At 46.0% G+C, this 25,729-nt stretch overlaps 1 protein-coding gene across 4 annotated transcripts in view; it reads right to left on the reverse strand.

Moving 5' to 3' along the window:
• Positions 1-25,729, reverse strand: part of ASTN2 (astrotactin 2) — a 598,926-nt gene that overhangs the window by 566,188 nt on the left and 7,009 nt on the right. Inside the window, exon 1 of one of the 4 annotated variants that reach the window (XM_059715573.1) lies at positions 18,610-18,628. The exons of the other annotated variants lie outside the window; for them this stretch is intronic. Within the exon in view, the coding sequence (XP_059571556.1) occupies positions 18,610-18,613 (4 nt within the window). The 5' untranslated portion in view covers positions 18,614-18,628. Of the gene's footprint in view, positions 1-18,609; positions 18,629-25,729 lie in introns of those variants that run through there. 4 annotated transcript variants of the gene reach the window in all.

Raw genomic sequence — 25,729 nt, forward strand, 5'->3', positions numbered from 1 at the left:
TCAGCAATCTGCACTTTGTTTCAGCCTGAATCGGTCTAATTTCAGCTTGCAGCCTTCCTACATTGTATAAAAGCTTTGAGGAAGCTCTATAAATCAAGTCTGAGCTTCTTTACAAATTTGGGGGTGGTGAGGAAAAGAGGGAGAGTTGCAGATTTAAAAAAGTAATTTTTTCACGAGGTAAATCAGGGCACTTCTATAGAAACCAGCCTCAAAAAGGGACCTTTCTCCATGCTTCCCAGTAAAAGCACTTACAATGTAGCCTGGAAAGCAAGTTCTGAGCACAGACTCAGCTGTGCTGAGTTTTCCTCCTGGGAACGAAAAAGGGGACAAGAACCGAGGAAAGAGAAAGGTTCTGCTAAACAGCATAAGCTGTTACCACCAGACAGAGCAAACCACTCACCCAGACCACTTTGAGATGCCATTAGCAATGGGGCAAAAAAACCATCATTCAATAGAAGTCCACCCAACTGTATTAAGCCTTGAGGCATTGGCAGGGTTAGATATGGAGGTCGGCATTTCAGAAGCATCTTAAGACTTCCAGAGGACAAATCCCATTTAATAAGTAAGGCTTCTTCTCTTAAAACCCTTAACATTTTGGGGAAGGAGAAAAAAATTAGAAAGTCTAGAAGGTAAAATCCCCAAAGTCTAGAAGTTACAGGAGATGATATACTTTTCCCCTTAGAAAAAACTCACTTTTCGTATCTCTTTGCCTAGCTCTTTTATTAAGAAAAGACACCCTTCACCTACCCATTCAATACATCCTGCTTTAAGGCATTTTTCTGGCCTTTGGTTAGTACAGGCCTATCCTACCACAGAAAGCAAAAGGAAGAGTGGGAACCTTATTATATTAGAGTAGAGAGTTCAGGGTGATTGGGCATTAGCCGTACCAGTCAACTGTACTCCCAATCAAAAGAAGCATCAAAAGTCATTCAACACCTCAAATCACTCTACAAATCTTCCTCCTCATTACCAGCTTCTACTATATCTCCTCCCATGTGTGAATTCAAACACGAGGGAGACTGACAAGGATTCACACTATATTCTTCTTAAATACCAGACACTTTTCCTGAAAGCCATGGAGTCAGTAAAATGGGGCTTTATTGTGGTTTAATAAAAAAATTGCACAGCTGAAGAAGATCCTGGGAATTACAAACCCAAGAGCCCAGTTACGGTAGAGTGAAAACTGATGATGAATCTAACTAGTGGTCAGAAATCTAACATGGGACTTGGATAAGAATAATCTGAACAGGTCAAGCGAGCACAGCCTCCATAAAAGGAAGGAAAACCCCGGACCACTAGCCTGTTAAGAGTCATGTGGAAAAGTTAATAAAATAAAATCTAGATAAAGGTGACCAGGTAGGTATAATTTCAGGGGATTTTAAGAGAGCTTATCAAAGTGCCTCAAAAGAGATTAAGGAATATAAATACTTATCAAGCAAGAGGCAAAGCCATGTCATAGATTAAAACTGGCTAACCAAAAAGAAACAAAAAGGTAATGGTACCTAAATTAGAGAGAAGTTAATACAGCTGCCTCCATGAGCAAATTACACTGAAGGAGCAGACAGCGAGTTGCAGTTTGCTGAAGAGACGAAATTGCCCTAGTTTGCAGAAATTATAAAGCATCTGAGAAACTCCTAATATATTTGTAACAGTGGGAATGGGAAGATGGGATTCACGTTAGAAAAATAAGGTAAGGCACCCTAGAAGAGTCTTAAGCTTCTCATGATAGATTCTGAATGGACCGGACCTTAAAGATCCACCTCTACCTCTGAGATCGCATGTTCTTCCCTACCAAGGCTCACAGTTCAGTGAAGATGTGCCTTGTGCGTCACAGCAATTCAAGCAGCAGATAGCATGTTTTTGGTACATTTTCAAAAATGAGAGAGAGAAAATGATATAGTGAAAAATGAAAATGCTCATCTGGAGTCCTAAAATTTAGTTGTTTCACTGTAGATATTGCTAATCCAGGGAATATGTATGAACATACTTCCCTGTGATGAGACACCAAAAATTCAGACTTACCAAGCGAGCAAGAGAGACAAGCAGACAAGTCTTGACAGCCAAGTTCAAGTTCACTATCCCTTTGACAGTTCTGAAAAATGATCAAAGCCACCTTCTAACCCACAGGTAGCCCAAAATACGAGTGGAGAAAGGGCATGTCCAAAGTATAATGAAAAAATAGAAAAAAACTACAGAGGTTTATAATATCCATCCCAGAGAATTCACTGTCACAAGAACTCACAGCCAATTATTTTGAGTCTTTAAAAGATTATTGCCATTTAACATCATTATTGCCCCAGCTAAGGCAAGACATTGTATTGCCAACTCCTGTCAGACATTCTGGGAGCTGGGATGAATGACTTCACCTCCTGTGCCAAAGTTTCCCCACCTGCAAAAGTAGGATAAGGCTGACAAGAATATTTAGTGGCTTCATACACATGAAACATCTACCAAGCTTGAAAGGGAAGGCTATCTCTAAGTCAGATGAACTACTTGATCACAAGTTTGCCCATTTAAACCAATTACTTGCAAAAACAGAGGAAGTGTGTCCCATTGTTTGTAAGTAACCTTGCATTATGGAAGAGGTAGCAGTCAACCCCCTCAGACACCAGGCATGTGGACATTGCTGCACAAGTATCTGCTCCAGCAACACAAGATCATTTGCTCTACATATCTGGCTCCCGACTCCAACAAATCTCTGTAGACTCCCCTCTCAGGAAGCAAGTTTTAAAGGCCACATCAAATGGCCCTCCTCAAGTTGGCCTTTTCATCACACTGCAACCAGCCAAGAATTTGCTCAAAAGGCACCTGAGAGGCAGAGGCAAGATGGCACATCCCCATGTGCTGTCCTGTGCCACTTTTGAACTGCCAGAGCAAACTTTGCTCAGTTTGCTACTCACTCATTTCCTGACAACCTACTGGACATTTGTTCTACAACTTCTACTGGTACATGCAGTGCCTTTCCCTCCATCTGCTTCCCAAGGGCAAAAGGATGCCCAAACTCTAGATATATGCATATGCAATACTGCATTCATCCCTAGCAATGCTTACTGGCCTGTGCTCCTCTAACGAGTGACAACAGGGTCCTCCATACACACCATTCTACCAAGTTACTGAGCTAACGATAAGCAATAGGGGATTGACAGCTTTACCAAGGTCCAAGTAGGTCTATAAAACGATCTCAAAGCTACCTGAAACTATATGCACCCCACACCCAGGCCTTGCTGAAGAACTGCTGTTTCCACAAGGGATTCCCACTCATGCTTCCCATCCAGGGGGACCAAAGGAAAATGTGATTATGTGGCAAAGCTAGGCTTTCCATGTTTTTTTGTTTTGTTTTGTTTTGTTTTTGGGGGGGGGGGGGGGGGTTGTGGAGGAAGAAAAACTAAAAAAGCCCCTAAGCCTCTTTTTGGGGCACCTTGCCAATGGCTCTGCAGATGTATTGCCTCGTGTCTCTGAGCCCATTTACAATGCAGTCCTGGCTGCCTCTGGACAAATATTTGACATAATTTTTTGTTTTGTTTTGGTCTGACAGCTCATGCAAGCAAATTCAATTTAAGGGAAGTTGGTTCAGTGCTTTTCATTAATGACACTCCAAGGAAAAAAAAATGTAATTCCCAGACTGGGGAAAAGAAAAAAAGAAAAAAAAAACTTTTCATCATGTGAAACTAACACTGAGCAAAATCAATCAAACCCTTTCCACCTCCCTTCCACCTCGGCACGAAAGGATGCATCACTGAACAACACTGATTGTTCCAAGTTGTGATTTCTCACCTCAGCTGCTCTGCAGGAGCCTTGCAGAGAGGAGACAAGGAGCCTAAGGTGCTAAAAAGCCATGAAATGTTCCTTGTGCGCAATGGTGTGGATGCTACGTCATGTATAAGGAAGGCTTCTTTTTGCTAATTTGAGGATGGCACAATTATTTCTCCTTGGCCATCTGAAATTCTGACGGTCATAATGGCCATAGCAGAAGCGTTCACATCATGGCCTTGACAGATTCCAACAAATCTGCTAAATACCTTGTCATCACAACCTCAGACTCTGAAAAAACATCTAATTCATTACAAGGACACAAGGCAGCGGCAGCAGTGGCCATTTGAAAATAAAGTCCCCCAGTTAGTCTAGTGCTGGGTTAATGGCACAATACTCAAGCCTGCTCTTTATGTACAAAATAAGGGTTTAGTTTGGGATTTTCAAGACAAACTTTAAGTGAGTTGGGTCCTTCCCAGATGCCAAGGTTTCATTGGGATGAGGCACATAATGAAAGGTCAAAACACAGGCCGATTGATCTTTGCCATTTCAGTTCCACATTAGGATCTTGAGGAATACCCAATGGAGGTCCAGAGAAGCATAAGTAGTGCAAGCTCTGTCCCCATTTAACACATCTCATCTCTATCTTCCAGCAATAACTTTCAGAGCTGGGAAAGAGAGGGCCCATATGCCCCCAAAGCATATTCACATCATGGGCTGTTTCCTACAGAGACCGATTGCTTTGGACTCGGATAGGTGGATACAAAAATTCAGCATCTAATCTGAACTCCTCCGCACTTACTCGCCCCAATACCTACCCGGGGGGGGGGGGGGGGGTCACATAGGTCCATCTGTACTATAAATAGCCAAGGAGCAGAGGATAAATTACTTCGGGTATAGGAGAGAGGAAGATATTTATTTATTTATTTATTTATTTATTTAACACACACACAAGAATATTTAAAATAAATCCAAGCTGTTGACAGCCTGGCTTAAAAAACACACTTAGGAGCAGCATAATGAATACCCACCAACATTCAACAGCAAGTTGGAAATAGCCAGCAACCTACCTGAAAAAGCAGGATGTCCATGTTTGATAACAGGGACATGCAAAGTGTTGCAGGCAGGACTGTACTAACTATACACTAACAGAGGCACTGTCAGCTTAGACCTTGTTATGCCAAGGCTAAAGTCTTGCACCTGGGCATCCTTTGTTTTAATAAGAGGCATTCATTTAATGAAAAAGAAGGAAAGTACTCTGAAATCTCACTCTGCAGCTCCCTTACAGCTGGAGTGAGCATGCTACAGATGAGGTACATTTGTGCTTCTCCACAAGTCTGACATTCTCTTCCCTCCATGGGCATGGCTAGGGAAGCCCCTGCAAATGGGATTTCTCCCAATTGGGTTTTTTTTTTTTTCCCGTCCGGTACAAATCTATTTAGGCTGGAGATGCTTTATCTTCTCTCTGTCTGGGTTCTATTTGGAAAAAGCTCTGGCTCAGAAATAATTGCCGTTTGCTATAATTGGCGAGATGCAGGAAGGGAGTTTATACAAGTGGAGTCTGGTGCAATTTTGGGAGATTTGTTACGCTTAGCTCACTTCTATCAATTTCAGCAGCTCAGATGCTTATGACCTGTTGCTTGGCTTATTGTGAAAATGGCTTTTATTTACTGCACTTCCATTAAAAGATGAAATCCATGCACAGGGCTCATAGGGCAGAAAATCACAGTTTACGTCTCAGCTTATCTGCCTTCAGCGGCCTTAGCTCATTTTCACCCTGGCTCTCTCCCAGCTGCTATCAAAGAACACTTCCAAGCACGGTTTGGAGAAGCCAAACCCTACAGCAGCCACAGGGTGCACTTGGACTTTAATGCTGCAATAGTTTGGGGCAGCTCAAAGCAGCCTCACATACTCCTGTAACATTGGCCAAGTGGAAAAAGGAGGGCACGGGGATGACCACGAGCTACACAGGCTCTATGCCCCAGAAAGGTGGCGGGGGCATCCTTATTTCAGTGCGGCTAGATGAATGTGCCACTAACACTACCCTGATACAGACTGGAAAGGGAAGAGACAAGTCTTCAGTACCTTAAAAATCCCAGAGAATTTTTTCATTTTATGCCAGGGCAGCATGCTCCCAAGGAAGGCTGAGGGATGGGGAATAGTTTGAATGTCCTTCCCTGTGAACACCTGCAATATTCTGCAACTTGAACCATTTAAAGGGGGGAGGGGAGGGGAGGGGAGGGGCTGGGATAAAGCATGCCAGCTCCCCCTGCAAATGTATTTATTCACATTAAGTCCCCAGCAAGAGGCTGATTTAGTATTGAAAGGGTTCAAAATTCCCTCCAAGGCAGGGTTTTAACTGTGGCCTCCATAGGGAGTCATGGGATAGGGCTGGGAAGTAGTTAACATGCTAGTTTTCGATGATTCCAAGCTTAGAAGCTTATTCTTGAGCTAGCTGTGTCTTATGGGGATGTCTCCTGGGAGCCAGTGGTACAAACAAGGAAGCAAGGAGGCGGGTAGGAGGAAATGTTACAGAAACAGGATGCCTGGGTCACTGTGAAGTTGAGCGAGCAGCCGGAAATATGAAAAGGAGAAGTCCAAGCTGCAATGAGACCTGCTAGTATGGGAAGCTTTCCAGGAGAAGAGGCAGATTCCCAATGCCTGAAAATGTATTAGGCTGCAAAGTGCCAAGAAAAACAGAGGGCAGGGGAGGATCCCATATCAAAGAGGGACATGGCAAGGAAGGTCACTGAATCATCAGCTCCTTCAGGCTCTACCGGACCTGCCCCTTGCATGGGCTCCCCTGAAATGGTCCAGCAGATGTGTATTTGTGCAAAGCAGGCTCAATGACACCACTGCTTTGCAGCAGTTTGCAGAGAGACTGGGTTCGGTTTCGTCATTGTGCGCTTACTCTTGTCATCCTGAGACGAGACTCTGAGCTGCATTAGCCTCAGTGTCAGGGAGGGAGACTCAGCTCAAGCAGCAGGAGCTCTCCTGACCCTTCTGAGAGAGGCTGTTTAATACCAGACGTGACATCTCCGAGGGCAGCCGGAGATGGGCTCCCTTCGCCAGTGCTGAGTTGCTAAGGTTACCTTTTCAGCTGCCTAATTAGAGAAGCTGTCATTCTCTGGCAAAGATCAGGAGGAGCCAGAAAAACTTTTTTAAAAACACAGACAATTTGTACTGCACTACAGCAAGAAACCATCACCTAATAGGGCCATGTGTCGGAGCAATTATACCACCATTGTGACATCCTGCTCCCCATTGCCTGGGCGATTGGTGGAACAGTGCGCAGAAGGAGAAAAGGTGGCTGAGCAGGAGAGCGGAGCAACAGCTGTCTCTGTTCAGAGGAAGCAGCAAGCCCTGGTTTATACAGGCTATTTAAGCCCCTGTTCTCCCTCCCACTCCCTTTCCTTGCAACGGCCTGACCTTACATTGAAAATAATCCCCTCTTTCACAGTTTCTTTGCATGCCACAGTCCTTTCTAATACAAGAGAAATAGAGCCCCACTTCATCCCAAAAGACAAGGGTCTGCTTTAGATGTTCCACCCCTTTGTATCCCTGTACCATAACACACTTACAGATGGCAACAGTAAACCTCTAAATTTCCCTCCAAAGTAGTCATTAATCTTGATTTACAGATGGGAGAAAACAGAGGGACAAAGAGCAAGCGACTTTTTCAAGATCACGTGAGTCAGTGTTAGAGCCAGGAACAGAATATCACAATGATGTGCATCGCTTCTAGCTACAAGACTCCACTCCCTAAACTGGAGGGTAGCTAATTGGGTAGGGAGTGGAGACAGATTCGCCTCCTAGTACTACACTGTGGCACCTCAGTTGCTTTCCCAGCTTACAGAGCCTGGCAACAAGGCCAGGAAGACAGGGTACGAAGGTCGAGTGTTCAAAATCCCTTTGTGGAACCAAGGAAGATTACATGACCCCAGTCACCTGCACAGTGAGAAGGCAGGGTACACCACCTGCAAACTAGCATTTGGTTGCTGACTGGAGAGTCTTCCCTTTGTACGTTTTGCAGTCTGAGGCTTGCCCTATGCAGTGATGGAAGAACCGCAGTACAGCCTCCTCTCACAAAAATGGACACAAGTGAGTGATGGCTTGCAAAAAAATAAAATAAAATAAAACAAACAAAAAACCTACAAAACAAATAAAGAAAACATTTATTCTCCTTGAGCAGCTTTCCCACAATTCCAGAAGCTGGGGCAGGAGGAAGGAAGGAAAACATCCCTTTGAGAAGGGCTTGAAACAGGCTACACCTGGGATTATATCGCCTTTCTCAGCTGCTCCGGTGCCCAACTCTGGTGTCAACACTGCCAGGCAGGATCCAGACTAGTGTGAAGCCATGGGGCTAGGCCACCATTATTAATTCCCTGTTGGGAAGCTAGCCATGAAGCAGCTTGCATGTCTCTTTGGACGACTCGGAGTGGAAACCCCACCATGTGGGCATTACTGCCCCCGAGGAATAGCACTCGGGTATCACGGACATTTCAGAAACACAGGGTCAAGAGACAAGACAAGGAGTAGCTGCAAGAACCCCAGATATGAAACATTCATTCCAGTCTCTCTCATCACATCTTCAAACACCACCCACCCACCCAGGGGCTGTCAGATATGAACAGCAAAAATATTTGCTCTACACCCACCCACCCCAAAAGAAAAACACCCTTAAATAACATTGGAAGCTGGAACTTGCAAAGAGGTAAAAGGAGGTGGGAGTGAGGAATTTTTGGAGAATCTTGTCTTTATCAGGAGCTGCGTAACACACGCACAGCAGTCTGGGGCTTGAGGCCTCCTAATTCACATTTCCGTAGCTGTCCCCCATCCTCGTCCTCCCCACCCCCTGCAGATCTAGCAATAGATTAAGCATATGCCCTATAATTAAAAACAGAAGTCTCTGACTATCTACCAGTGTAAAGTGGGGGGGGAAAAAACCAGAATTTAACAGGGGTGGGAGGGGAGATGGCAGAGAATCAGTATGGCCCAATACATTTAGAAACTGGTTCGGTGAAAGGGTACCTTAAAATAAAAGAGGCAGGCTGCAGGTCAGCAGCCAGCTACAGCATTTGCTATTCACATCACTAAACCTGAAAAGACTCCATAGAGGGCTTGGGGAGGTGAGGGAGAAAAGAGGCACTATTAGATAATCACCCATTCTTTGAGCTTGATCCTATGCTCCTGTGGACTGAGGGGCCCCAGCATGCAAGGTGCCGTACCGAAACAAAAGCAGTCCCTCTCCCAACTAAATGCAAAACTCTAGTACACTTGGTTCAGAGATGATGCTTTTTTATCAGACCAACTAAGAAATCACAAAAAAAAAAAAAAAAGATATCTTTTTCTGTCCCAAGGGATTCTAGTCTAAATAGGCAAGCAGACAACAAGCAAGAAGGGAAGGCGGCAGCATGATGGCATGGAAATGCCAGCACCAAGATTAAATGACTGATATATTCACGTGTGCGTGGGTCCAACAGCCAAGGGACTTGAACCCAATGGCCTCAAATTCCAACCCAATGCCTCATTCATAGACCATCCTCCCATCCACCACCACCACTGTGATACTGGTCCTTTGCCGCATAGCCCATCTGCCTGCCTGATTTCATGTTTGCTTCTTGAGCCATGTGTACAGAAGACAGAGCAGCAAGCTGAGATGAACTGCGCTGTGAATGTCTGCAAAGAATGCAAATGGCCAAAGTGCAGGAACGGTTCAGTACCATGTCATGCTCTGAGCCACTCTCCTGGGAACCAGTGACTGCCTGCTTCATTTTCTTCCCTAGTTCATAATTAAGATGGTGCCGTTTGGCTAATCTATTATGCAGATGCCTACTAAACAGCTGTGAAAAATTTGTTTTCATTTGTGAGCTTTCAGACCCTCCTAACTTTAATTGAAAACAAAAGGCAAGAAGGTTTGAAACAGCAGGAAGTAGAAAAAGGCTGATGGGGAGACATCTGGATTAAGGGAGCACAGAAGAAAACAAGAGGGTTGTGCCAGCTTGTACTTGAGAAGCAGGGTCCATTACAGACCCTTGGCTTCATTCCCTTGTATCATATCTACTCCTTACAATGCTTATGATCTACCAAAGTATGCTGAAACGAGACCTACCATCTACAAGAGCAAGCAAGTATACAAAGCTCCCTCCACTGGCTCTTCCCCTTCCTCTCGAGGAAATGATTTCCCAACATAGGTTTAACAGGCCAGCACTTCTGCTCTTAAGCCTGGTGTATATTTAGGCTCTTTCCTACACTACACATTATACCAGTATGAATGTGTAAACTCTGCATCAAACTACACATTCTTCCTTTACTGTAGGCAAGGCCAATACTGCTTAAAAAGTCAATTAGCTGCATGTGCGAGTTAAGTCTTAATAGGGCTGGTTGAAAATTTGTCAGAGCTGTTCTTTGAAAAAGCTATTTTGGTTAATTTGAAACATTTCAAAGAATATATAAAATTTGCTTAAATGATTCCAAGAAAAAAAAAATTAAATGAAGACTTTGATAATGTCAAGATACTATGTTTCAACATTTTCAGAAGAGAGGATTTAATTTATATATAACCATTTCAGAATAGAAAAAAAAAATCCTGAACTTTAATGGTCTAATTCAGAATGAAATATTTTCATTAGTCTGAAATAAAACTTTAGGGATTGTTTTGCCCCTAAAGAAGTATCTCAATTTAATGTTCTCCCCCCTCCAGAACAGAGAAAAGGTTCATAATCTTGACATTTCCAACAAAACAGAAAATCACCTTCTTATCCACACCTATGTTTCCAACAAGCACTTTTCTCCTCAGTATAGATAAGCCCTTCAAGGTTCTCCTGATGGCCAAGCTGACACCCTAAATACAACAGGTTTTCCCTCCTCTGCTCATGCCAAATGTGGGAAAAACACCATTTTCCATTTGGCTAAAATACTAGAAAAAAAAAAAAATAGTCCAGAGGAGCCAAGAATGGAAAAGCAACTTACTGGACAATAAGAAAGTCTAGCGTAGATGGTTTTCTATTTGCTACCCCAGTGTCCCCATTTAGGGGCCAGTGTGATGGAGTTCCCAGAAGGACCTGAGAGGAGCAGGTCCGTGCAGTCCCTGCCATGCGGAAAAGATCAGCTTACCTCAGTCTACGTCACCACAAGATGAGGACGGTGTCCTCATGAACCATCCTGTCAATATACCAGGCAAATTTATATTTTAGATAACACTTTCCAGGGCCCCAAGGCACCTGTCTGCCATGGCTTAAGATTCATCTCATCACTGAGACCAGCATTATTCATTTCAATAATAATGAATGGAAATGGGGACACTGCAAGTTTGCTCCAGAGCATCTGCACACCCATGCCCTGATGGAAACTCTAGCATAGCTTCTTGGCTACCAGAGCACAAAGTGGATTCGGGAAAGGCAGCAACAACCGACTGGCCTGCAGTAGCCGAATAAAGATGCAGGAACGTCACCTGGCCAAGATGGCATAGCTCTGCCACTGAAAGGAGGGTTCAGTCACCACAGAGGGTCTCTCCATGCGCTGATCTGCCAGCAAAGGAGATAGTAATGTAGCCTAGGCTCACACCAGGTTAGAAAGAGGATCTACACGGTCGGGTTCCTTAACCTTTGTAGGCTTATCATAAATCCTCTCTCTCAGTGGTTCTGGAGGAGGTCAGGCTTGCATACACCTATGGAAACTTTCTATCACTGCCCTTTAAAAACTGTAATTCCTGGATTAATCCAGCTTTACCACAAAAGGTATGGTGCCTTGGCTATTAAACCCACAGTGGGGCCCCCCAATTCGTGTGTGCCCTTCAGCCAGCAAAGCCAACTTGAGGAGTCCCTTAAAACAGCTTTTGCTGGATCAATCCAATTTCTTCTTTGCAAAAGAAGCAGGAAAGAGGTAAACTAATACCCCTCTTACCTGCCCCCAGATACCTTTAGAGTTTTATAGAGGCAGCAATCAGAAGCAGCAGTGATAAAACAGTAACCCTGTGTTAACAGATAATCCTTGCTTTTTATGCTACAACAAGGGTTTATATTCCAAACAACATTTCCTCCCCGTTATAAACCTCTCCCATTAATAGAGGCTGGGAGCAGCCCTGCCAAGCTCTCTCTCCTACCAAGGCATGTCTCGCTGCACATTGTAATCAAAATGTAACCCCACGCCCCCAAGGGAGCCATTCAAACTGCCCCAAGTAATTCAAAAACAAATTTGCACCCATTCCTGCTGAGGAAAGGCTTTATGGGCTAAGACATCCTAAAAAATTTGTTTTGAATGACTCGCCGTGCATCATAAACCCAGCGGGGAAGACTGCCAAAAAGATGAGCACCAGCCAAACATACCTCCTGGATCACACTCCTCCTCACCTGGGAGGAAAATGAGCTGGGGGAGCGGCAGAAGAAACCCAGCAGTGGTTTGTCTGCAGGATTTCTCCCCTCAGACAGGCCCCTGATGCTTCCACAGTGGCCCCCAAAGGGAGTAAGGGTCTCTCTCACTCTACCCAGCTATCCAGGGATTTGGTATTATTCTACAGGGCAGCCAAGATGATGTAATTTGGAAGCAGTGTATTACACAGATTTGCAAGCAAATTGCCCTTTTCCCAGAGGCTCCTCAAAGCACACAATAAAACCCTTCAATGAGGAAGGAATGATTTTTAAACTGCCTTTTAAAGCGAATCCAGGTGTGGGAGTCTCCCTATGCATGCACAAAGTCCAATAGGTTTGACTCTACAAACTGCACATCAGCAGAAAGATCCTGGGCAACAGGAATTTCAATGACACAGCAAGTGGGGTCTGAGCCTGAAGTGATCCCACTTCTTTGGCACAGAGGAGTGTGGCCTGCCCAGTTCAAATCCAGCCCTTTTTCCATTTCCCTTTCAGGTTGCAATGCATTAAAGGACACTTAGGAATTCAGCAGAACACACAGTAGCGAACCCTGCATATGTCTTTAGGTTACACACTGCTGCTTTAGAAACGCCTCAAGCCAGCTGTCACCAGCCCACACAAAGTCCTCTCAAGCTGGCACTCCATGTGAAAGCACAGCACCCGAATCTAGCACTACCTCCAAGCAGCAAGGGCCAGCACTACAGCTCTGGAGGGGTAGGAAAAAGAAAGGAGAGGGAGGGGGGAAGAATGGAAAATAGCAACAGGGGTAGAATAATCACTTGCTACTAAGCAGTCTAATGGAGTTATTTGCTGTGAAACCTCAGCTACTGGATTCATGAAATTAGTAAAAATGACAGCTGAGCTTTTTGTTTAAGTTTCTAGCCATCACGGTTGTGGAGAACAGCTAAAAGAGATCACAATACAGAGGTCCAAAGAACCAAGGCAAATAGACTTAAAGTAATAAACGAGGCTTATCTCAAAACTTGGGGCTTGACTCAGGATTTCGGATACCTGAAATTGTCTATACCATGGGTCCCCTTCTTAGCCGACAGCAGAATTGCTAGCCTTGCCTCGCCAGCAGGTCTGTTATGAACAGATCCCTCATAATTCAAAAATATCAAGAAAGAAGTGCTTAAAGAAATATTAGAATAGCTTTGCTCTCCCACCTCCCGGCCACTAAGGCAGTCCTGGATGCTATATTTTACATCAGTCACTTCTAAGTGAACACACGGCAACATCAGAAGGCTTGGGCATTCAGTACAGCATCAGAGAAAAGGAAGAGCTGGGCTGCAAGAAGAAAACCCTCTCCTCCATCACACTCCCATAGAGAAAATAAAGGGCATGCAACTGCAGCCCAACTACTAAGGGCTGTGTTTAATCAAATCTCACAGACTCAGGCAGGGGGACAGCCTAAATCAGCACCGGAAGGGAAACAAGAGACACTGAAAATGCTGAAGAAGTAAGGACGGCTAGAAAAGCAGCATTCCAAATCTGCATGTGAAAAAAGACTGCTGAAGCACTGACATTTCTTATTCCACAACAGGATGAAAGCTAAACTGTTCTAATTTTGTTTCCAGGATGGAGAAGAGGGGGAACCATACACACTCACTCCAGAATAGTCAACAGCCCAGGGGTGGGCAAAATGCAGCCCACGGGCCGGATGCAACCCACCGGGTCATTCCATCCAGCCCGCAGGACCCCTAAAAATTTAGAAAAATAATATTCATCTGCCCCTGGCTACCTGTCATGTGGCCCTTGATGGCTTGCCAAAACTCAGTAAGCGGCCCTCCGCCCAAAGTAACTGCCCACCCCTGCAATAGGCTAATATTTGGGGAACAAACCTAGAAACTAAGATTCCCTTCAAGCCCCTGCTGATCCAAATTTTGAACATGGATTTGAACCTGAGCTCCCCATACCCAGTTACTTGTTCTAAAGGGATAGAGTTTATTCTAGAGTTTATTCTCGCTAGCCTGGTTTTGACCAGTATGTCCACCCCAGATGCAAGGAGTCTTCTTCACAAAGGTACCAACACAGGTTTCCAAGGGAAGGAATTCAAGGGGGGCAATGGCTTCAATACATCCACGTTCTCTGGCAGAAACCATTCAGATGAAAAAGTTCCCAACCTGCTCTGGCTGTACGCAATAAAGTTGTCAGTCAGTAGGTGGCATGCTTTCCTTAAATCAGTGTGCCGCTAGAAGCCATTTGAGACAAGAGGACCTGACTGCTTGCAGCTGTGAGGAAAAAGGGACACTGGCCCCAGTGTTGCAGGCAATTAGCACACTACAACTCCCTCTCCTTTCCCTGTAGTTTCAGTGGGATAGGATATTCCCTTTGCGGTCTAAGGAGCTGCCCTACATCGCTGAGGAACGGGGAGGAAATGGCTTCAACAAATTCACAAGTAGTCTTGAATCTGGAAAGATCAAATACAAGAATTACACCCCCTGCCTAGACATTACCTTGTCCCTGCCATAATGGAGCTCAACTAAAATGGAAAAAAATAAATAAAATAAAATCAGGAAATATAGGGTTAGTGCTTTAAGAACCATGGCTTCACACATCCCTGATGCTTTGCACACAAGGGACACATTCAAGGGAACAAAGTTGAAGCAATTTTAGTTTTACATTTATAGCACACATTTAGCAAGCTGTACAGTATGGGAAATGTATCCCACAAGGCCGCTGTTAAAAGCAAGTTAACTGTACCAGTTCTCTCTCGCACATGTTAATCTTGATACTAAATGCCTTTCCAAACTGAGGGTCTGGACACCTGATGTTTGCACCTGTTTAACTAAGAAGCAGGGAAACATCCAATATAAGGCAGCACCCTTGAAACTTAAAATTATTCAATGTAGTTATCCCAGGGGGGAAATAACAGTAAGCGTCAGGGGTAACAACACCAGACTTCAGACTGCCTCATGTACCCACTTTCACTATAGGGCAAATTTTTGCTCAGTGCAGAAGGATTACTATAAATACCTCCCCCCCACCCCCCCAACCGCACGGAGAAGCACTGTAATATGTGATGTCTAATACAGGCAGCTACCCTGGAAGAGATGGGCATCTGTCCACCTTGCACACTACTTTACAAAACAGGTAAGTTGTACCGACACTCCTGTATCCAGACCCCAAGGGTGCATCTGTAGCAAGCATTTTGTATGCTGCATCCTTCTTTTAGCATGCAAATCATCTGAACGAGTCTCCACAATTCATGCTCCAAAGATGTGGCTGTGGACTTCAGTCACTTCATTCCCTCAGCTTCTCCAGCTGTAAAATGTGAATAACTAAACCATGTTCCTTCATATACCCACAAACAGAAAACTGGCATATTTACTTGAATCCAAGATGAGTTCCATCCAACCCCCAACCTCATTCAACATAGAGGAAAGGGGAGGGGAAGCCTTTCACCTTAGATTCAAGTGGGATGTTGGGCATGCAGTTGGAGGGGGACAGGCAGGTGGCTGCTGCATCTGGCTCCAGCCCCGAGCTCAAGTCAGGGCTAGAGTCAGAGCCACAGAAGCCACCTGCCTGCCCCCCTTTACCTGTCCTCCCCCTCACTACTACTTCCTGTCAGGGACAGCTCCAACTCAATACCCTCCTGGGGCACAGAGCACAGTAGGAGCAGATGACACTGGCTGCTGCGTGGCCAGGAAGAGGCCAAAGCTTCCACGTTTTCTATCCCTGGGAGGCAATGGAGCCGGAGCTATGCCTGACTAAGTGGTTGGGGGACAGGGGAGGGAGGACAGAGTCTACAGGGTTGCAGGCACTACAGCAGGAAGGGACAGTCTGGAGGGGGGTAAAGAAGTGGGGGGCTGCCTGCCCCCCTGTTGAACGTGTCCCCCCGCCCGCTTTCCCAACTGTAGCAGCAGTAGGGACAAATTTAAGATTATCCTCTAATAATTAGATTCTATACATGAAAAATTTATAATTTTTCTATATATAAAATCATTTTAAATTTAAAGTCACTTTGGATTTGGGTAATACAGTAAACTAAGTTTGCTCCTTCCCTCCCTCCTCTCACCTGGGAAACCAGTTTTCTTTAAGGCAAGTTTAATATAAAAACAGAGAAAGAGAGAGACAAGCATATCTGTTGCTGAATGCTGCAAAACCTGGATGCTCACTCCATAAAATAGCCAGGCCTTCAATTGTTTCCATGATGCCACTTTTAAAGGAGAGGGTGGGTGGTGAAGGACTTGTGCTGGGTATATTTCAGTGAGACATTTACAGTCTCCCTCCTGAGAGCTGTCCCAGCAGCAGCAGCCCCTGTGCCTGTCAGCTGGACTCTGCTATCCTGCCTACGCCCAGGAACAATTTTTCAAGCACTCAAACTTTATTATCCAATTTCTCCAGGCTGCGTGGAGGGCACATGCCTCCTCCGTGAGTGCTATTTCTGCCAAGTTCCAAAGCTGCTGGAGCTGTGTGAAAGTAATTCCCACCCACTACCACTGCCCCAGGAAGACTATTTCTTTCCCATCCATGCATAACTCAAATCACTACAAGAATTCCCCTCTAAAGAATTCATGCTCAGGCCCAGATCAAGCACACAACATTGCTGGTCCAAGAGAATTCAGCAACTAAAGGAGGGGGGAGGATATTGTAGAAATTGGTTTTCAACCTTCACCAACACCAATCACTAGCTAAGGCTGGGTATAGTGCACTGTAGTTCAGAAAGCTCCTTGGGATCCTTCAAGATGAAAGGTGCAATATTACAGGAACGTATTATATCCAGGGGCTTTGTTACAGTACACATTTCCTGGCATGGTTTTATTGCAAGAACATGAAGTTCACCTGAAGCTAGGGGCTGTTTGGATGACAAATGTGCCCCCAAATACTTCCCCTGGCACCACAAGATATTAAAGAAGTAAGAGCCCTGATGTGAACAAGTCAGCCCCAAGCCACAACCACCCCAGGTACCCTTTAGGGGAGGCTAACAAAGACCACCCACCTTAGGCAAGGGAAGTACCATATATGGTTCATCTTGCTAGATACGCACCTTCAGCATCTGATAGGCAAGCTTTGTCAAATCTGTCCTGCCACCATAATGCTACAGAATCAGCAGGAGCAATACATGATCCATACTCTTCCTCTCTGAATGATCCCAGAGACTTGTTAGGAGCAGTGATGCCCCAATTACCAAGACTGTCACATATGGGGGACCTCCAGTGGCCCAGCTCGCCATGCAGCTCAACGCCTACCACATCTTCTGCAGAGTCCAGCAGCCTGTGAGTCCCCCCTTCAGACAGGGAGCTGGAAATAGAGACCCACGCACCAACCACCTGCAGACTTGATTACTACCTCCGATCTAGAAACACAGCCCCACCCCGGAAAAGCCCCAACCAGTATGGGACAGCAGCCCCTCTACAGCCCAACATAAGCAAGTGCTTGCACAGAATTTCAGTGTGCTCCACTTAGATGGGGAACCAAAATCCAGCTCAAGGCCTCTCCCCCAAGTAACACAACCATTTTCACAAGCACAACCTCCCACTGGAAAATAAACAAGTCACCACAATGGGAAATGTTCAGGAATACAGAAGAGATTTTGTTTCCTAGGAGCTGAGCCATGGACTGTGGGACTCCAGGTTACAAGAGATTCAGAACATGCAGGGGTCCGATCCATTCATACCTGAATGCCTAACATGGCTCTTCATCTCAGCTTCCCCAAGACTATCTTTGCACAGACCCTACAAACTGATCGAGGCCTATTGCCATCTGGGGAAGAAGAAAGATTGCTGTTGTTTCTATTTTTAGCTGAAAAGGAAGAACTCTGTTGCTACCATGAAAGAGCTAAGGTGGTTCCCTGCTTTAGCCCCAGAGTCTATGGCTGAGCAGAGAAGATGAGGAAAGATAAACATACACTAGTAATTATATCAGCTGCAGAAGCCTGACAAGTTCATCAATAATCACCCTCCTCCCGCCACCTTCACTGGGCTCGAATTCTCCTTCCAGTCACTGCAGACAGAAAGATTGAGGATTTAAGAACAAAGTGTACACTTAGGTACAAAGAGGAGGGAGAGTCCAAAACCAATATTAACAAGCAGGATTCTGAAGCCCTGGAAGAATGTCCTGGGCAAGTTACAGGACAGGAGGGAGAGTTTATAGAGCCTCTTTCATTTCCATGGTAAAGGTCCCCCTCCTTTTCATGCAGCAGCTCTTTTGATGTGCACAAGAATGAAGAAGTGTGAGCAACAGGATGACAGGGCTTGCTCCCTCATGTTCCTTCTGCAACAGTTTTTCATCTGACAACTATATTGAAAGTACCACACAAGTGGCCGCCGTGATCCAGAAAAGCTAAATCAGAGTTTTATACTCCTCTCCTCTCAACAGCTGTAGGTCATCCTCGCAGAAGAGACAGCTTTATAGCCAAGAATTAAAATGGGGGCAATTGGCAGGCATCTATTCTGATATTCAGGTGAGTGGTAAACAGACTTACTGCAAGGCAGAACAGACCCAGTATTAAGAAGGAGCCATGAAATTCCCAGCATGTCTGACTCACCCATTTGGGCCAGAAGGGCGCTGGGGTAGAAGCAGTAACTGCAACAAGCTCCCAAATAAATCCGGTGTTCAAATCATCAAAACCTCCAGGTCACTTGGGCCAGAGGAAAGTGGAACAATTCAAGGCACATCCTCTTTTCCCTCAGCTGCAGACTGTCAAGAAGCAAGCTCCATTTCAGGCCCACCCCTCTGCTTCCTCCCAATGACACCACTCCCAGATATACTATCATCCCACACAAGCCTGGTGTTTGCTATTGCAGCAAGCTATTGACATGGGAGTGGTGAATCATGAAGCTGATGTTACAGAACAGTTGGTTAGAGGCAAAAATCCTGCATTGCTGCCAGCTCCTATTTTCTGTTGCTTGATCCCATATTTTAGGGATGCTACACGTTCAGCCAGTGGTACACCAACCAATAATCCAGGGAGCTAGAAAGAGACAGGAACAGTAGCCAATCTGGGAAAGAGAGAATTGACAGCAAAGGCAAAGGGAGCTTGCTGGCAACCCTGAGATGCTTAAGGCCTTTTGGGGAGAAAGGGAAGGGGAACTGAGCCAAACAGGTAATCTGACAAGACCCACTAAGAACAAGCTTTAACCAGCCAGCTGCTCCTTCCTGGTGGGTGCTGAGTGCAATTCCATTCCTCCCTTCCACAGACAACACGCATGCATGCGTTAAAGCAGCCTCTCTAGCATCTCAGTGCTTCTGCCCAAGATGGGTACACTGCAAAGGGGAGGTGAAAGGAGGAGGAGACAGAAATGAACAGAGGTCACTGGAGATACCCAGCCGTTCAGCAAAATATGGCTGATCTCTTACAGAAAACCCATGAATGCTAAGCAGCATGTGATTGCTATGGTACAATTCGGCCTTCCCCATTCCTTACTAGTTCTTTTAGAGTAGGCCCAAATGCTGTCAGGGCCCCGTTGCTCTAGGCTGGGGTGAGGCGAGACGAGACGATCCCCGCCTTCAAGGATTTTATTTAAAAGGACAAGACAGGCCAATGCTGGGAGGGAAGACAGAGGTGAAGCGATTTGCCCAGGGTCTCACATCAGGTCAGCTGCAGAGCTGGGAGCAGAGCCCATGTCCCTGACTCCACAGTTGCTGGCTCAGCCTTTCACCATCTCACTTCAGTGCCTCCAACCTAAAGCTCAGTGCTGACTCCTGAGCAGAGACCATGGTTTTCCCGGAAAGTGCTTTCTTAAACAACACGAGCAACTTAAATCGTAGAAGCAAAGAAGCCAGGAGGTCCCTGGAGCTATGGAGCCAGGTGGGAGCAACGTGTTGATTCTGCAGTTTGGAGGTTTGGCCCACACAACCACGACTGAGCACCCCCTGCCTTCGCACCCAAGGGACAGCTGCATTCCTCTGGACAAGTTCACTTACTCCCACTCACAACCAGGCCAAGGTGTTTTCCTATCCACTGTCCCTCAGGGATTCCCAGCATCATGTTCCCCCCACTCTCCCGCCTCACCCTGCTCCCAACTGCAGCTCATTAGTGCAGCTGGCTGGGCACTTTGTATTTTATTCCAGTGCACTAGGAGAAAAACAAAACCAAACAAACAAATGAAAAAAAGATGACAATGCACCTAGGGCTCCAGACTCGCCAGGTTTCCCCCATCCCACTTTCTTCTCAGCTTGCAGGAGGGGATGCAGAGCTGCTCCGTTACCAAGATGAGACCTGACGGTCAAGCACTCCTCCTCTGGAGGCTTCATCCCCGCGCTGCACAGAACCTCGGCTCTTGCCTCCTTTCCCCTCCCTCTGCAGGATAACCCACACACACATCCCCGACAATAACAGAGTCAACTCCATCTTCCTAAATACAGCAGTTACCAGGTGACCGGGAAATCTCTTTTACTGCTGATGCTGCTAATGGAAAATTTCTTCCCTTTCTCTATTGCCTGCAAAGCCAGTCATGGTTTCCCCAGCTCCTGCAGAGTTTGTCTTTGCAGAAAAATGGAAAGACAGGAGGCATGGGGATGGAGGAGGTAAGGCTGGCAGGGAACAGATAACTGAAAACGGCTGCAGACCTGTTAGTTCCTTTGTTTCTTAAATCAGCAGCCTCATTCGGCACAGTTGAGTGCCAGCTCCATCCAGTATTTGGCCTCTTTTGTCCCAAGCAGTGATAAGCCAGCCTGTCATCAGGGAATTTCCATCTCTCACTCATCTACAGCAGGCAAAGTATATTGATGTAGAGACTGCGCAGCAGAGTGACCCGGCTTCCTCTCTCACCTGGTGTATACAGGGTAGAGGCCACAGGAGTCAGTGGGTGAACCAGAGAAGATGATCACACAACTATACCCTCCAGAAGGAGATCAGAAGCTTTGCCCATTGACAGACAGATCCAGGACACCAGATCCTGGACATCAAGGACACTGCTTCACCTGGCATCTTCAATACCATTAACTGTCGCCATACTGTCTGGACATTGGGAATCATAAATGAATTAGCAGATTCCCAGCAGTTTGCACAAAACATTCAATTCATTTATGTGGCACCACTGTCTAAGCTAGTTATGTATAAGGATCCTGTCCATTACACTGTGTGGCTGCTACTGTAATCAGTAACAGAAGCAGGCAGTAGTGCCGAGGGAAAAGAGAGAGACAACAAGGAGGAGGGGAAGAAAGTGGCGGTGCTGCTCTCTCCCTATTCACAAAGCTGCAGCTGGAGGAGGGCAATTCCCCAGTCTGTTGTTTATGAATCATCCTGGATGTACCTGACAGTACAGATGCGAACAATACACCCACTCTCAAAAGATTCCCAGCAAAGGAGCTGTTATACACCATACAGCTTGACCTTTCATACCCCCCTTCCTGCCCAAGCGAACACAGGCTGGCCTCCAGCATGAAGATGGCATACATGCATCTCCAGCCACCTCGACATGCTAGAACAGGCATCTAGTGAAAGTAGCCTGAAAACAACCCTCCAGTCTCTTCCCACCCTACTATGCTCTTACCATAAGTGACAAATACTTTCTATGCCTGCCGTTGGACCAAGCCAACATCCCAGTTACACAGCAAGGCAGGCAAAAGGAGTCTACTTAAGGAGTCAGTGTGCTTATTAGCATCACATACATCATGAAGTAGCACAAGAAGTCTTGGCTAGTCCCATTTTGTCCACAGGGAGCATGAGTTTAATTGCTTTTGGTCCCACCCATCTGAGGCTTTTAATGTTCCCCTCCTCCTACTGCATGCAAAGAGGAACGTATGGTCCCTGTAATGCAACGTAGGGAAGCGCAGCTTTGTAGTATGCCAGGATCAAGAGTATACCTGTACCCTGCTGGCACACCTGAACCCTGCTCCACCTGCTTCCTCCCTCCCCGCTCAAAAGAAGGAAATGAGGCTTGAACCCACCCTGCCCAGTTGCTAGTGTTGAGTTATTCCTACCCTCTTACTGTTTGCAGTTCAGCTGCAAGTCTAGGAGGCTCTGTCTATAGTTAATCTTCTGTTGCCACTAGCTGGTCAATATGGGTACTCTTGCAAAGCAGCAATTCTTTAAGGATGCTCTTTTGAAGCTTTAACACAGACTTTTCTTTCCCTAACAGCATAAAAATAAGAGGTACTGATGGCCTGCTGAGGGGGCTGCTGCATTTGCTGCTGAGCTGGATCTACTACATTCAAATATCACCTAAGACGGAGGCATAAAGGACCTGCCCGCACCACCTATTTCAATGGACATTCCACAGATTCAGTCAGCAGCAAGCAAAACTTTGAGGTAGTAGGAGCAAAAACTAGTCAGAGCGCACAGAAATCTGTGATCAAAATAACACAAAACTTATCACATTGGTGGCCCTCTGTAGGCTCTGTTAAAAATGACTGGAGATTTTTTTTTTGTCAGATTGGGTTCTTTCCCCCAAAAATGATTTGGCAAAACAAGACAGTTTACAGAAACATCTCTATTTTGACTTTTTTGTCAAAACATGGGTAGAATAGCATCACAAACCCGGCTGGTTTCCTGCCAGCTCACTAGCAAGCTGATTAGGAACCAATTTTCCAGAAGTCTCTTCCTGAACCAGGGTCTCCAGATCTGCTGTAATCCCACCAATAGTGTCCGAGAGCAAGGGAACCGCAGGACACCCAGAATCCTGAATCAAGGTTCTGGGAAATTGGCCCTTAACAAGCTTGCAAGTAAGATGGTAGAAAGTCAGTCTGCACTGTGCTGCTTGTTTAATTGGGTTTTGTTTTGTTTCTTTTGGCTAAAAAGAGTGGGGTGGGAATAAAATAGAGATGCTCTGTAAACTTTTTCTTTTGGTTTTTTTTTTGTTTTTTGTTTGTTTGTTTTTGTTTTTTGAGAGAGGGAGCGCGTGCGCCCAGTTTGATCAAAAATTCCCAACCACCAATGAAAACAAAAAAAGCCCTACAGAAGAGCCAAGGAGGGTCAGTTTATATAGCAGGGTTTTCAGGTCCAGCCTCTCTGAATCCCTGGAACTCAGGGTCATTCAACTTTTCCTGAAATCATGATTCTAGTGAAACCCACTTGTTTTGCCCCCAGGAATACACTTTCCCTTCCCCAACAGATTACTATTTCAGGAGAAGTTCAACTTCCTTTTTTCCTGGATAGAAATGAAGACTGTGAGACATCAGAATTTTCTGCGGGGTAAGTTTCAACTGCCTCATAAAGACAAAGCTTAAAACATTAGCCAAGTACAAGGAAACCCAAACCTGGATGAGTGAGACTCATGCATCCTCTCGTACTTGATACAAGGCATAGTATCTCTTTTGCAGGTGCGTCTGTGAAGCATGAACAGTCACAGAACAGAACCGAGGCTAATGGAGTTAAGTGACTTTGCCAAGGTGACACAGAAACAAGCAGCAGAGCAAGGAATAGGAACGAAGACTTACTTCTTACTGACTTGTGGCAACTTCCAGACCATATTGCTTCAGCTTATGCAGCTGCACAGTGCTGCCTGTTCTAGCCAGCTGCTTGGGCGAGAATGGTAGCAACAAATTAGAGGGAAAGAACAGAAACTGCTTTCTCCCACAAGGCACATTCAGATCCGTTGCCAAGCCTGACAGATTTTCAGGCCAGGAGCCACCTCATCCTAAAGGTAGTTCCTTTCAGGAAACAGTTAGGGAGGAACAGTAGTACCACTTCACACCTGCATCACAGCCCCAGAGTTAAAAGCCAACCCACCTTTCCTTCTTTCCCTGTGATACAATATCTGCTTACAGGTAGCCCAGAGGGTCTTCTCTGCTTTGGGAAGGGGGCAGTAGGCAGGAAGAACTCTCTCTAATATGCTAAAGATAGCAGTCAGCTTAGACCATGCATTTGTAGAACCCTTTCCCTGATCTCCCCACTGCTACCTGCCTGCAAAGCTCTTCAGTGTCAGGTTATTAACATGAGATAATGAACTTCAAGGGACTCTTTTTCAGAGCATCTTTCCACTCCACCCCTCAGATAGTATTACACAGAGAATGTGGGACATATGGGAATAAAAACCCAGATAGGGCACAGAAACTCTGCAACACACTTACTGTTAGTCTTCATGTGTCTCTCCCCACCTCCCACCTATGAAGAGCACACCCCATTTAAGGAACTGTTCCCTGAATCAAACTAACACATTAACAACAGCTGTTTCACACAAACAGGAGTCCTCCCAGAGGGAAGGCTCCATGCTCTCAGAATCAGGAGGAGACATCCCTCCCCCACTCTCTGCCCCAGGGAACCTGCTGCAAGTGTCTTGTTTTCATTGCACTTCCCATCAGTGCTTTTGCACAGCATGATTCAGTTTTGAATCTGTAGAAAGCAAATGTTGGAAGTTGCTGCTCTTTACCTGACTGTCCATAATAACCCAGTCAGTGCAAGGCAAGGAGGCATTCAATAATCTAGTGGACAACTTCAAGCAACCAACCCACAAAGGCTAGGGGCAGGCGTTCAAAAAGCCTGAGCCTGAATTTATTCAATCTTTGCAGGTTAGACTAACCTGAAAAGTCTGAACCAATTTGAGGTGGATAGACATTTCCTTTTCATTCCAGAAATACAGACACATGCCTGCAGTGGCTCAGGCTAGAAGACAGGGGTTGCTAGAGCAGCCCTCCCTTCCCTTACACAATGCTGAGCTGAGGGGGGCATGGTAGGATCATAGAATCATAGAAGTTGGGTTGGAAGGGACCTTGTAGATCTTCAAGCCCAACCCCCTGCCTGGGCAACAGGAAAACTGGGCTCAAATGACCCCAGCCAGGTAGGCATCAAGCCGCTTCTTAAAGACCCCCAGGGTAGGAGCCAGCACCAATTCCCTTGGAAGTCAGTTCCAGATCCCAGCCGCCCTAACTCCTGACTGTGAAGTAGTTCTTACAGATGTCTAATCTAAACCTACTCTCCAACAACTTGTGGCCGTTATTCCTTGTTATCCTGGGGGGCACTAGGGGAAACAAGGTCTCCCCCAAACCCTTCTGGTCCCCCCTAGTGAGTTTATAGACTGTCACAAAGTCCCCCCCTCAGCCTTCTCCTGTGAAGGCTGAACAGGTTTAGGTCCCATAGCCTCTCATTGTAGGGTCTACCCTGCTGTCCCCGGATCATGCAGGTGGCCCTCCTCTGGACCCTCTCAATGTTGTCCACGTCCCTCTTGAAGTGAAGTGCCCAGAACTGGACACAGTACTCCAGCTGTGGCCTGACCAGTGTCGCGTAGAGGGGGAGGTTCACCTCCTTGGCCCTACTTGAGATGCACCTGTGGATGCACGACAGGGTCCGGTTAGCCCTGCCGACCATGACCTCGCACTGTCGGCCCATGTTCATCTTGGAGTCAGTAATGACTCCAAGATCCCTTTCTGCCACCGTGCTCTCAAGAAGGGAGTTTCCCATCTTATAAGTTTGCTGCTGGTTACTACTGCCCAAGCTCAGCACCCTGCGCTTGTCAGTATTGAAACGCATCCTGTTTTTGTCAGCCCACCCCTGCAACCTATCCAGGTCTTGCTGCAGTCTTTCCCTCTCTACTAGCGTGCCCACCTCACCCCAAATTTGGTATCATCAGCAAATTTAAACAGGTTGCTTTTCACCCCGTCGTCCAAATCTCTGATAAAGAAATTGAACAGTGCGGGCCCAAGGACCAAGCCTTGGGGGACTCCGCTGCCCACTTTTCCCCAGGTCGAATATGATCCATCCACCACCACCCTCTGAGTACGACCCT

This window comes from Alligator mississippiensis, chromosome 12 (assembly GCF_030867095.1).
Source record: "Alligator mississippiensis isolate rAllMis1 chromosome 12, rAllMis1, whole genome shotgun sequence".
In the NCBI taxonomy this organism is placed as follows: Eukaryota; Metazoa; Chordata; order Crocodylia; family Alligatoridae; genus Alligator; species Alligator mississippiensis.